Source organism: Salvelinus namaycush, chromosome 33, assembly GCF_016432855.1.
Source record: "Salvelinus namaycush isolate Seneca chromosome 33, SaNama_1.0, whole genome shotgun sequence".
In the NCBI taxonomy this organism is placed as follows: domain Eukaryota; kingdom Metazoa; phylum Chordata; class Actinopteri; order Salmoniformes; family Salmonidae; genus Salvelinus; species Salvelinus namaycush.
The window spans coordinates 12496437-12510403 of NC_052339.1; the positions used below are offsets into that span (position 1 = coordinate 12496437).

General features: G+C 41.3%; 1 protein-coding gene across 1 annotated transcript in view; it reads right to left on the reverse strand.

Annotated features, from left to right (window-relative positions):
* LOC120028090 (integrin beta-1-like) overlaps positions 1-11998 on the reverse strand; it is a 29893-nt gene extending 17895 nt beyond the window's left edge. The window contains exons 1-2 of the mRNA XM_038973254.1: positions 11741-11998; positions 830-896 (exon numbers count right to left, since the gene is read on the reverse strand). Of these exons, the coding sequence (XP_038829182.1) occupies positions 830-896; positions 11741-11776 (103 nt within the window). The 5' untranslated portion in view covers positions 11777-11998. The remainder of the gene's footprint in view (positions 1-829; positions 897-11740) is intronic.
* Positions 11999-13967: the final 1969 nt, after the last annotated feature.

Genomic DNA, 13967 nt, shown 5'->3' on the forward strand with positions numbered 1-13967 from the left:
AAAACATCTATTTAATACATTTTAGAATAAGGCTGTAATGTGACAACATGGAAAAAGTCAAGGGGAATACTTTCCAAATGCACTGTACATACAAAAACACATATATTAATTATTTTATTTGTATTTTTATCTACCTGCAGTAGATTGTGTTATCATAAATAAAAACGTTTAGTTGATGTGACTTCTCATTATCCCCCACGTTGAAATCGGGGAGGGAACTGTGGATCTGTAACACATCAGACAGTACTGGCCCGATTTTGACAAAACTTGGGTGGATGACGTGTCTTGCCACAGAGATACGGCATTTAGAAAGTTACACTGATTGGCCTAAACCGGGAGCTATAGTAATTAACTGAAATGTGTTAGTCACACACAATCTCAATTTGCTCAAGGGGGTCACTGCATCATTTGTGTGGGATGACATGTTTGCTGTCGGCTTATTTGGTTTTGAGTCAGGACAACTTAAACATTTTAAGAAATAATTACTTTTCATTGACTTTGAGATCAACTTACTTGAAGTATTTGAGTAAAAATGTCTTGGGGTTTACAGTGTAGGTGGAGCTGCTTCTTCTTCTGACTAATGACATCATTACATTACAGCAGCATGCTCAGTTGGGGTCGGCTCACCCTTACGGGACATCAGGCAGTTAATCACTATTCTGTACTGTATATTTATGATGCGGCTTAGTAGAAATATATTATGATTAGATGATGTACTGTGTAGTCAGTGTACAGAAACAGAATACTGTTGAGGGTTGATTTTGTCTAACAAGGTGGAAGTTACAGTAAGTAAAGCAGAAACTTGAGATAAGATGGAGAATAATCTTACCTTGCTGAGCACTGCTATAACAAATGACTCCTAACAACGTTGAAATCAGAAGTAGTTTCAGGTCCATCTGAAAAAAATGTAATGTGTGAGGATACAGTAAAGGTGGAGGTTGAATACTGTGTTTTTGTTTACATTTCTTGTACCATAGAAGACAGACGTTGTGAATGTATTTACATTTGTAGTACCATAGAATGCATGAGGCTTGGTGATCTAATGCATACATTCTTCCTTCCCTTGACAAAAAGGACCAGTTAACTGATATAGCCTTAGGGCCCAGAGTTCTTCCTGGTCAGGTGGTCACATGGTCTGAACACCTATATATTATAGATATAATCAGTAACTGTATTATCTCATGACATGGGCCATTACTCTACTTATGCTCCCATGTAAGCTGTGGTTCTCTAATGGTCCATTTAACCAGAGAAGTCAGAGTGTATTTAGTCTCCCTGTCGTTAAGGAGGGTTGAGCTGGGGACTGAGTGTAAAACGGGGAATGATTCATTGACCTGAGTCATCAAAGGTTGTGTGTGTGTACCGGATGTGGATCGATATACATTGCAGGAAGACTTTTGACCCTATAGAGCCTAGCTCGGCTATTTACAGGAGGGAGGGAGGGAAGGAGGGAGGGAGGGTGATGGAGAAGGAGGTAATGAGAGGGAGGGGAGACTGCAGGCTAGTGAAGGAAGAAGAATGCCATGTGAGAGGAGGTTGTTTTATTGAATTAGCTCCTGACTGTTATCCTGTGATACACTGAGAATAGCAGACCTCTGCCTCCCTGCCATCAGATAGTTTATTACCTCCCATTATAACCAGGCCTTTTACAGATAGCCTAGAGAGAAATCAGCCTCAATGTTTAGAGGTACAGCTTAAACAGAAGACATGGGTGAGGGGACAATGCTACTACGCTGATGGAGAAGAGATAAGCACAGCATCCATGACACAATCCCTTAAGGTGGAGAAGGGGGTTGAGAGTGCACCAATGTGGAGAATTCACTAGAAACTTCCTGTCTCAGTACAACAGACCAACCCTAGCGAGTTTAGTAGGGATGCATCCTATTCCTTTGGGATGCAGACTTCAGCTGGTAGCCTACAGGACAATCCTCTGCATTGTCTCTCTACCGAGGCCATCCATCCAACACAGAACTGCTAATCACCAGCATGCTGTCCTAACATCAATGCACATAGTTAACATTAAGGATAGAAGGGCTAGTGATGAGGAAGCTCAAGAGGAATTCTCCCCCATTTTACAGTGGTGGGAAGCTGTCATAGGACCAAAATATATACCCCTGGCCTGTCAATGACAGCTAACACTACACAGTTACTGCACTGAGGGTGCTGTGCTCGTCTGTATGTTGTTGTTTGTATGTGTATGTTTTGTAAAAATATATATATAAGAAAAAGAATGCTTGTGCATTCTCAGCACAGTACGTGGTGAGAAATAAGTTCTGGCAGTCAGTACTGTATGGTGTTGAGTGAAGCATTCCTTGGCACCTCGTGTGTGTGTGTGTGTGTGTGTGTGTGTGTGTCCCATCATGTTCTATATAGAGCCTAGCGGGTCTGGAGGATGAATCAGAATTAGTTGGGTAACATAGATAAATAAGATGTTTTATTTACATAATATGCTTATGTGAGATACTTGTCATTAGAATGTCTCCCTTTGGACTATACTGTTGGCAGTTGCACTTTTCCCTTCTCAGCTAGGGAAAAGTCACTTGGGGCCCAGAGAGGGGAGAGGTCAGAATGGAACATTGTCTTCATATGTGAATGTCTTCATATGTGAATGTATCTGTTAAACCATGTGAAGGGATGGCGTGATTAATGGGGAACCAGTTAGTTGTCTCCACAATGTCTGTACGCCAGTCACTCCCTCCTTTTCCCATTGGGGGGAGGAGTATGGCAGTGTCTGGAACCATTGTATGTCCCCTCTGATGTTGCACATATCTTGAGATAGTATATGACCTAGAGGCTCACTCCCCTCAGTGAGCTTGTCCAGGAGTGGGGTGTACTTGAGATGAGAGTATCTATAGTTGACAATTGATATATTCCATTGGATGAGTTGGTGTTTTTGTACTATGAAGTACCAGGAACGAGATTAGAACCTCGTCTTAGAGACCAAACTGAACAATAATTTATAGCTAATGCTATTTGGCTATGGGATACTCCTTTCTCCTTTCTCAAGTAAAAGGCCCTTTGTGAAGTTTTCCTAAGATCTGTGGTTCGTCATGTAAGTTGAGAGAGGCATATCTTGGCTATAAAAGATCTTGGTATTCTTTTGTAGGCACTCTCAGAATTCATTATACACTGAATTGATCTGAGAGTCAAAGGGCGATTTTAAAGCTCACATGTTATTAAAGATGAAATTTAAGTATAACTCTGACTGGTGTGTGGTCCTCATTTGGTAATACAGGAAATTGCCACGACACAGGACAGTCTTCAACTCCCAGATTAGATCAGATGGACTAGGGCCTCTGACTGACTGACTATTATTCAGTTATTGATGAGTTGTTGACAAAACAAATTGTAAGGGGTGCGTACTGGCGGCAGAGAAGTCAGACGCAGGAGAGTAAAAACTGTGTTTCCAAAGGCGCAGTTTAATAATAAAAAAAACATCGGAAACCAGAACAATCAATGAATGGGTACAAAACCCGACGCACACCAGACATAACGTGCACAAGCACTTACAATAAATAATTCCGGACAAGGACATGGGGGGAACAGAGGGTTAAATACACAACATGAAATGAATGGAATTGGAACCAGGTGTGTAGGAAGACAAGACAAAACAAATGGAAAATGAAAGGTGGACCGGCGATGGCTAGAAGACCGGTGACATTGACCGTAGAACGTCGCCCAAACAAGAAGAGGGACCGACTTCGGAGGAAGTCGTGACACAAATATCTTAGAGAAAGAGATCAAGGCAGCCTTTTGCTTTAGCTAAAAGCTTCTGCAAAGTAGTTGAACTTCACTAAACAAAGATTTGTACAAACGGCCCTGCAAACCCTTTGTCCCAGATAGAATAAACATCTGTGATCTCTGGACAGAACCAAAACCACAGCCTCTGTTGGTCCAGCACAGAGTTCCAGGGAACCATTATGTGTGAAACTATGCCTGTAAAATGCCAGCGAGGGGTCAAGTTAGAAAAACAAAAGGGCTGCTTCTATTCTATGAAGCTTAGCAGCTGGTGACAGGAATGCTCTTCAAGTCCTCCACTGTCAGAGGGAAAGGGACTAGTGGACAGAACGATATGTAGACCAACACAGTGGTACTGTACTAACCCCTATCGAAGACACATTATTGCTTTTAAGGAGTTGCATCTTAAACTACATTAGTAACTTAACTTAAGAATCAGTTTCTTATACCGTAAAACGTATAAAGGTTAAGAACTTTCGTGAAAGAGCACAGTTTGAATGATATGGCAAATAGAAATCAAACCAGATGGACATCAGAAATAGATGGTAGAGGTTGAGGGTAGAGGAAGGACAGGAGTAAAAACAAACACAATAGAACTGCTGTAAAATAGACTGTGTCCATAAAATGTATATAGTATGTATAAGCTGGAAATACAGGCCTAAGCGTTGTTGTTCACTACTTTGCTTCAATTGGGGGAGGGATGGTTGGGTTGGAGGGTAATATATATATTTTTTAAGATATGTAAGTTTTGTATGTTTATATGTAAGTTTTGTAGGTGTATATGTAAGTTTTGAATGTGTAAATGTATATATTTATATGTGTATATATATACACTACTGTTCAAGATTCTGAGGTCACTTAGAAATGCCCTTGTTTTTTAAAGAAAAGCACATTTTTTGTCCATTAAAATTACATCAAATTGATCTAAAATACAGTGTAGACATTGTTAATGTTGTAAATGACTATTGTAGCTGGAAACTGCAGATTTTTTATGGAATATCTACATAGGCGTACAGAGGCCAATAATCAGCAACAATCACTCCTGTGCTCCAATGGCACGTTGTGTTAGCTAATCCAAGTTTATCATTTTAAAAGGCTAATTGATCATTAGAAAACCCTTTTGCAAATATGTTAGGGCAGCTGAAAACTGTTTAAAGAAGCAATAAAACTGGCCTTCTTTAGACTAGTTGAGTATCTGGAGCATCAGTATTTGTGGGTTCGATTACAGGCTCAAAATGGCCAGAAACAAAGAACTTTCTTCTGAAACTCGTCAGTCTATTATTTTTCTGAGAAATGAAGGCTATTCCATGCGAGAAATTGCCAAGAAATTGAAGATATCGTACAACGCTGTGTACTACTCCCTTCACAGAACCGAGCAAACTGTCTCTAACCAGAATAGAAAGAGGAGTGGGAGGCCCCGGTGCACAACTAAGCAAGAGGACAAGTACATTAGAGTGTCTAGTTTGAGAAACAGACGCCTCACAAGTCCTCAAGTCCCCTAAATAGTTCAACATTCACAAGGCCGCAGGGCCAGACGGGTTACCAGGACATGTACTGCGAGCATGCGCTGACCAACTGGCAAGTGTCTTCACTGATATTTTCAACCTCTCCCTGTCCGCATCTGTAAAACCAACATGTTTTAAGCAGACCACCATAGTGCCTGTGCCCAAGAACACTAAGGTAACCTGCCTAAACGACAACCGACCCGTAGCACTCACGTCTGTAGCCATGAAGTGCTTTGAAAGGCTGGTCATGGCTCACATCAACACCATTATCCCAGAAACCCTAGACCCACTCCAATTTGACTACAGCCCCAACAGATCCACAGATGATGTAATCTCTATTGCACTCCACACCGCCCTTTCCCACCTGGGCAAAAGGAACACATATGTGAGAATGCTATTCATTGACTACAGCTCAGCGTTCAACACCATAGTGCCTTCAAAGCTCATCAATATGCTAAGAACCCTGGGACTAAACACCTCCCTCTGCAACTGGATCGTGGACTTCCTGACGGGCCGCCCCCAGGTGGTAAGGGTAGGTAACAACACATCCGCCACGCTGATCCTCATTCTCATCGATGGGGCTGCAGTGGAGCAGGTTGAGAGCTTCAAGTTCCTTGGTGTCCACATCACCAACAAACTAACATGGTCCAAGCACCCCAAGACAGTCGTGAAGAGGGCACGACAAAACCTATTCCCCCTCAGGAGACTGAAAAGATTTGGCATGGGTCCTCAGATCCTCTAAAGGTTCTACAGCTGCACCATCGAGAGCATCCTGCCTGGTTGCATCACTGCCTGGTATGGCAACTGCTCGGCCTCCGACCGCAAGGTACTACAGATGGTAGTGCGAACGGCCCAGTACATCACTGAGGCCAAGCTGCCTGCCATCCAGGACCTCTATACCACGCGGTGTCAGAGGAAGGCCCTAAAAATTGTCAAAGACTCCAGCCACCCAAGTCATAGACTATTCTCTCTGCTACCGCACGTCAAGCGGTACCAGAGCGCCAAGTCTAGGTCCAAGAGGCTTCTAAACAGTTTCTACTCCCTATAAGACTCATGAACACCTAATCAAATGGCTACCAATACTAAAATTTGATTTGAGAGGGAGGGAGAGAGGCTGTGTTGTTCTTTGCGACACACCTAGCCCTGATGTTATCTTTAGGTCATGACGCCAACACATCTCATCAAGACGTTTACTCCCCCCCCCCCCCACACACACAAACCTCTCCCTCAAGGATCAATACCACTACACATTAGATAATGTGATGATGACCATAAACAGAAGCAGCTGCATGTATTTAGTCCATAGCATCCTTATTGTCAATTTGACACAGAAAAACTTGTATAAGATTCCAAGAAGCTGATTACTTCATCCCTCAACCGTGACCAATTATCGTGTATATAATCTATTATAGACCTGTGGCCCTAGAGTTGAGCCCACTGTAGGGTCTCAAGTAAGGTAACCTAGGCAACACATCTACAAAAACATCCAACATCAACATTACAGGAAACATGACAATTACATGTTTGTTGTTGAATAGGAAAAATAACGCAAAATCGTCAGATTAAATGAAGTTCGGAACACTATTTAAAAACAATATCTTGTCCCAAACAATATTTATCTGTACTAGCGATTATGAAAATTCAACCTTTCCATCAACGCTCAAAAAGAAGACAGATTGAGATCCATCTGGAACAAATATTCCCTCTCCTCTCCACTCAAAACATTTATTCTGGTCCAAGTTCGAAGACTGCCAAGATCCTACTGTCTCCGTCTGTGAAATCTAGAAATCTGGATAAGGGACAGTTATACATTTACTGGGGTGGAGGTGTCCAAAATAAGGGAGGGTTGCCTAACTTTTTTTTGCTTTGAGGAGGGTTGTGTGTTTTTTTTATTGGGCACAGTGTTTTTTCCCTTGGTTTACATTTGCTCTTTTGCAGGTTTTACTATACATTCTCTTCCATCCTAACCAAAGTCCCTCATTTGTTTGAATGCACTTCCCCCTATATCAAGGTGTTAAGGTACTTCCCTGGTGCACTACACTTTTCCGCATGCTAACTTTTGGTCCAACGCTCTAACCGCTAGGCAATCTGCCGCCCTAACACAATAGTGGTAGGTAGATCATTTGTTCAGATCCGCAATAGGCTAACTAGCAATCATACCACACATAAAATAGCGTTGGAACCGCTTTAATGCGCAAATATTGATATAATAACCATCATATCGAAGTAAACTTGGAGTCACACGATGATATGTTGTGTTATGATGAACTTCACAGGGTGGTGAAAGTGCATGTTCCTTTCAATAAATATCGAGGGTCTTATTCTGGTGACACGAGGATCGATGCTTGGCTGCCATTTGACAAGTAAAAATAATCTCGTACTTTTGTCCATAATAATCTCATGTAGGCGTTTACCCTTACTGTATCTGTGAGCTGTTGGCTAGAGGGCACGTGCCAATACCAGAGCGGGCACATTCGCTAAACCGACGCAACATTTTTAATGACAAAACAATTAGTAGCCCTAGACTTGAAAATGCGATGGAAACCTGTAATGGTCCTATGTGTGGCTGGTGTAGGGAGTCAGGCGCAGGACAGCAGATGAGTAATCAAAGTACTTTACTCAAAAAATACAAATATACAAGGCAACAATGATAGCCCACAAACACGGACCGAATTACAATAAACAATCACTCACAAAACAAACATGGGGAACAGAGGGTTAAATAATAAACAAGTAATTAGGTAAGTGAAGCCAGGTGTGTAAGACACAGACAAAACAAATGGAAAATGAAAAGTGGATCGGCAGTGGCTAGAAGGCCGGTGACGTCGACCGCCGAACGTCGCCCGAACAAGGAGAGGGACCGACTTCGGTGGAAGTCGTGACAAAACCAATTGAATTTAGTTATTTTTGTATTTTTATGTGCGCTATTTATTTATGCACAGACTTCTATCCGCAACAAGTCAATTAGATGGAAACACAACTCTGATGAGAAAGTGCACTTATTGTTTTTATGCAGATTTTAGAATATTAACATGAAAATCTGTCGCCAATAGCTAAAGACACCCTAAAGACTCTGGCAGGTGTGCTAGTCCAGTGTCACTTTGATTATGCGGCACATCATGGTTCATCAGCAGACCCAAACTTCTAAAGAATAAGCTACAGACCAGCCAAAACAAGCTTGTGTCACGATCGTCGAAATAACATTCGGATCAAGGCCCAGCGTGATATGGGTTCCACATATTTATTGACGTGAAACGCACAAAACAATAAAACGCAAACTATACGTGAAGCTATGGAGTGCTCACAGGCAACTACACATAAACAAGATCCCACAAAACACATTGGGGAAATGGCTGCCTAAATATGATCCCCAATCAGAGACAACGCTAAACAGCTTCCTCTGATTGGGAACCATACCAGGCCAACATAGAAATAAAACAACCTAGAATACCCACTCTAGTTACACCCCGACCTAACCAAAATAGAGAATCAAAAGGCTCTCTATGTTCAGGGCGTGACAGCTTGTAAGAATTGTACGTAAACTTCCCCCTCATACTCATCTGGAGGTTGAGCGTTTTAAGCAGCTAGGCTGGCTATCTGTGGGAAAAAAAGGATAGCATTAATTCAACTTGGTTTGGTCCACAGAATTATCATGGACTCAGCCCCTAGGTACATATCCAACTATTTTTAATTTGTTAAAGATGTCCACCAGCATAACACCAGAGCCAGAGCCTCTAATATTCTCTGTTTTAAATATAAGAATCTATCTGGTAAGAACACATTTTTATATCCCGGCGCTGTTGAGTGGAACACACTACCACATCAACTCAAAGCCAAACATAACCACTTTCAAAAAGAATGTCAAAAGCTGGCTAATGTGTGAACAGTGGAACCTATTTTTGTCTGTATCTCTGTATCTGTATGACTGTATATAAAAAATATAAGAAAATAGGGACCACAATGGAAATAAGTCCCCGGCTTTATTGTGCAAAAATCTTTGTGCTGTGTGAATGTCTTTTTTTTTTACTGACAAATTTAATAAATTAGTCAATCCAAACTGTGCAGTGAACATTTGATGAATGGAAAGAGACATCTGTTACAAAACACCAAAAAGTTTAATGACATTCAGGGATTGTCAAGCCAAGACTTCGATAGTGGGTAGGCCTACAAGGTAGGGAGGGATGTATTTTCTGTCTGTCGAGATTGACATAGTCTATTTATTGTGGTGTTGAAAACGCAAACCATGATATTGAAGCGCCCAAACTTGGTATGCTTTGTTTATTGGATGTGGGGTGCATTGGCACATAAACCTGTTGTTGGAAAATTCATTACATATATTTTATATAATTATAAATATGACATCAAAATGTTGAAAATCTGATTTCCCCCTAGCTGATCATTGTCTGCAGCCAGCTCTGATCATAGTGTAGGTCTAATGAAACCAATAGTGTGCAACTGCAGCCCTCGAGCATCCCATTGGTTCCTGCATGAACCCCCACCCCACCTCGAGCATCCCATTGGTTCCTGCATGAACCCCCACCCCACCTCGAGCACACCATTGGTTTGTGCATGAACGACCCCGAGCATGTCATCTTCATGCTTGCACCCCTGCCTCCTGCCTATATACTGGAGTCCTAGCTTAACAATGGACCAATAGAAGTATAAAGAGGGGTTCCTGCAGATGCAGGAATGCCCATATGCAGGAACGCCCCGAATTGCACCCTTCTCAATGAAACAGGCAGGGAGAGTGAGCTCGTCCGTGATGTTCGGCAAACCCTCAACCTTATGGCCTGTGGCCTTGCGTGGCATCTACTGTGCCACAAAAGTATTCTGAAGTGGCAAAGTCGGTATCCACGTTTATAAACACAGGGTTGCTACAGTAATTGTTATTTGTGGTCGTAAACATTATTTTGAGTGAAAGATGCACTATGCAGAAATCACTCCGCCATTTCTTATTTGCAAAAATTCTAGTTTTCCTAACTTCAGCGTGTGACAAAACACAGAATAGTACAGAAAAAAACATGCCATGTAAACCACTGTGAAATATAATTTTCCGTTACCAAAAATATTGTATTTCCAGTAAGTAAAAAGTAAAAGACGCCAAAAGAAACGTAAGAATTGGAAGCATAGAAATAGCTCTCATAGAACAGATATACCGCTTCTTACACTTGCTTTCAAAGAGAATGACAGATCTATAACACACATTTCTATGTGAATTTTGTTGGGTCGCAAAATAAATGACACATTGCAGCTTTAATTGTGTGTGTGTGTTTTACAGTACAATGGGAGTGTTACATTGGGTGGGAAGTGGGGTAGAGGCCTTCACGGGTCCGAAATTGATCTGGGGCTTTCCCATCCGGAACTAATATGTATAAATAAATGTTTTAAATATAGAGACCCGTTCCGAACGGATATACCCGTTCTGTATAGACCTGGCTGGACCAGGTCTGATCCGAGTGAGGGAAGCAGCAGAAAGGTATTTTTTTTTAGATAGACTACTTTATTAACCATAGCTGATAAAGCGCGAAAGAGAAGAGGTAGAACGTGGCGACGCTCTAGCAGGGGCCGTGCTGTGTATGTAGGCTACTACTGTGACTATCATCCAATGTGATTACGTAGTACCTGTCCTGACTGCATCAAACTGGGAGAAGCTAGCTAATTGAGACTACTCCAGAATATTAAGTAGAAGCCTACCTGTTGGCTCTTGGTCGTTGTAGTCTATCCTCCTCCTTTAACTTTTAATTCCATCTTCCATTGATGAAATATCTCCTAACTTTTGCCACACACGGCGTCTCTATGACTGTAGCCTATTGCCGCTTTGATGACTTATGATTGGCTGACAACAAGCTACACCTGCAGCATCAATTATACCATTTCTCTCTCTCTCTTTCTTTCTCTCTCTTTCTTTCTCTCTCTCAGCAATGGGCATTCTGAATATTTTCGGTGTTCCGGCTCATTTGGCTTCGTTCACGTAAAAGAGCTAGCTCATGTGGCTCCCAAACAGAAGATTCACCCTCTTTGGATAATTATTTTGTTTTGAGTTTAAAAAGCAGCACGCAAAAAAATGAACGTCTCTTTCACCAATGCGATTCGGTTCTGACGTTCACCAAACATATCCTTTCAAAAAGAGTCACCCATCACTACTCTCTTTCTACTGCAGCAGTCAAGTTCGGATCTGAACGGGTCCTTCCGGACAAGTCAGTTAAAATGACATATACCCAATCATTATAGATCCGACCCAGACCCTTGACAATATTTGTAATTCTGGATCTGGACCCGCTCGGGTCCCGGGGATTCGGGTACAGGTGGATCCATGAAGACCTCTAGAAGGGGGTGTTTTTTTATGACACCTAGAGTTATACCAGTCCCCCCAGTAGAAGTCGAACTGTCATTAAGATATCCATCATCCAAGTCCTTCACTCATGTGGAAAATGCATAGACATATTGTAGAGTAATCAAGAACTTATGAAAAACAGGATTCCTACAATTATATTTACCTTATCGGCGTGATTTATTTCCGAGGCAACATACATACAGTAAACGTATCCTCTTTAGAATCCCCGTCGTGATCCGCTACCCAGCGTAGACACCGCAACAATTGCCTTGTTGGCAACGGGAGCTACGCTCTCCTCCTGCGAAAAGTAATATAAAAGTGTTGGCGTATTTAATTAATATATATATTTAGTATATTCTCGTTGCCGCGTGAACTTATTTTTCTTTTCAAAATTAGATGAAGAGACAAGTCCGCAGTCCTCTCTGCTGAAGCTAAGCCCCGCCTCCACAGGAAATGCAGATACGCACATATTCTATTACAGTGAACATTATGATATGTACGATCATTTTTACATTTTTTTTTATCTAGGCAAGTCAGTTAAGAACAAATTCTTATTTACAATGACGGCCTACCCGGGCCAAACCCTAACCCGGACGACGCTGGGCCAATTGTGCGCTTCCCTATTGGACTCCCAATCACGGCCGGTTGTGATACAGCCTGAAATTGAACCAGGGTCTGTAGTGACGACTCTAGTACGAGATACAGTGCCTTAGACGGCTGCGCCACTCGGGAGCCAAGAGACCTGGTCACTTTAAAAAATCTTGGTACTGTATGTATAGTTGTGCTGTGTGTACATATACCGGGTTACCTTTAGTCTGAAGGTAACCCGGGACTTACCGAAAAATGAATGGAAGTGGATAGGGCACGCAAAAGGTATACGAGTAATTCCACAGTAAAAAAATATTTTTTTCTAGAAGATTATTATTATTATTTTTTTTAAATTTCTTATATCTCTCAGATATAGGACAGACACTTCAAAACATACTTACTTTTGATTTAATTTTAGACTATCTGTTTTTCCATGCATACATCTGTTATTCAATGCGTTTCTATTGGCTAATATCAGTAAGGCCAAATTCAATGTTTCATCAAATAGTTTTTTTATATATATATTTTTTTATACCTACAGGGGTCCAAAATCAAATAGCTAAAGGCTCCTTGATATGACCATCTTAAAACAATTCCATATGTTAGCTTTGAAGAAACCCAGCCTCGGGCCCTTAGACTCTAGGTGGATACAGTACGCATTTCTCTAGTAAAAAGACAGTTGCTGCTGACAACTGCCGTTTTCGTCACTAACTGTAAGTTGCTCTAGATAAGAGCGTCTGTTAAATAACTCAAATGTAAAATGTAAATATACATGAGCTACATATAGTCCTAATAAGACAGAAAGACACTTTCTCCAGTAAGACAGTTTCAGCCACTTGTGAATTGAAGGAAAGTTGACGGGTGCACAGTGCACTGTTGGGATGCTTTGAATATTTGGATGAACGTGCAAAGGTAACCTACTTTTTGAAGTGATTTGTTTGATAGTCAGATGAAAACATCCTGACTGGTTGTGTTCATGACACATTAATAAAAGGTAGTTCAATTTTACATGTCTTCACTATAAAACCCATCTATTTTTTTGTGGCACCCGTAGGATGGGTGGGGTGGGGGGGCTTCAGACTGGCCTCCGCCCGGAGCCTCAAAATCACATAGTCCGCCCCGGCAAACAACCAAAACATTAGTCCTGGAAGCTTGACTTTTCCTGTTTAATCCCTGGGGTCTATTTCCAGAAGAATGTTGTTATTCGTTATTCAGGGTCATTTCAGTTTCTTCATCACTGCCATGTTGTATGTCCCTGGCTCTCTCATGCAACTACTCTACAGTGCACTTTGTCCACACCCAATTCTAGATGTTGACCTATCCTTCCTGGCTCTTGAATAACTATGATAATAATGAATAACTGTGGAAATGTTCTACTGTACAGCCTTTTAGACACATTAGAGAATCATTTATGCAACTCTTTATGAAACTTTATTCAACTACAAGGGGATGGATATTATCGTGTATGTTTTGTAATCAAGTGTTGGTCATCAGATTTCCTTTCATCAAGAATGTTATTAGGTGTTGATTGTATATATCTCTCTAAACAATAGGCCTTATGGAACTATCTTCCAAACAAAATAGAGAATAAATTGATAGACAGGCCAGGGATTGAGCTGGGAAACAGTCTATGCCTGAAGCTACAGTGGGGCAAAAACGTATTTAGTCAGCCACCAATTGTGCAAGTTCTCCCACTTAAAAAGATGAGAGAGGCCTGTAATTTTCATCATAGGTACACTTCAACTATGACAGTCAAAATGAGAAAAAAAAATCCAGAAAATCACATTGTAGGATTTTTTATG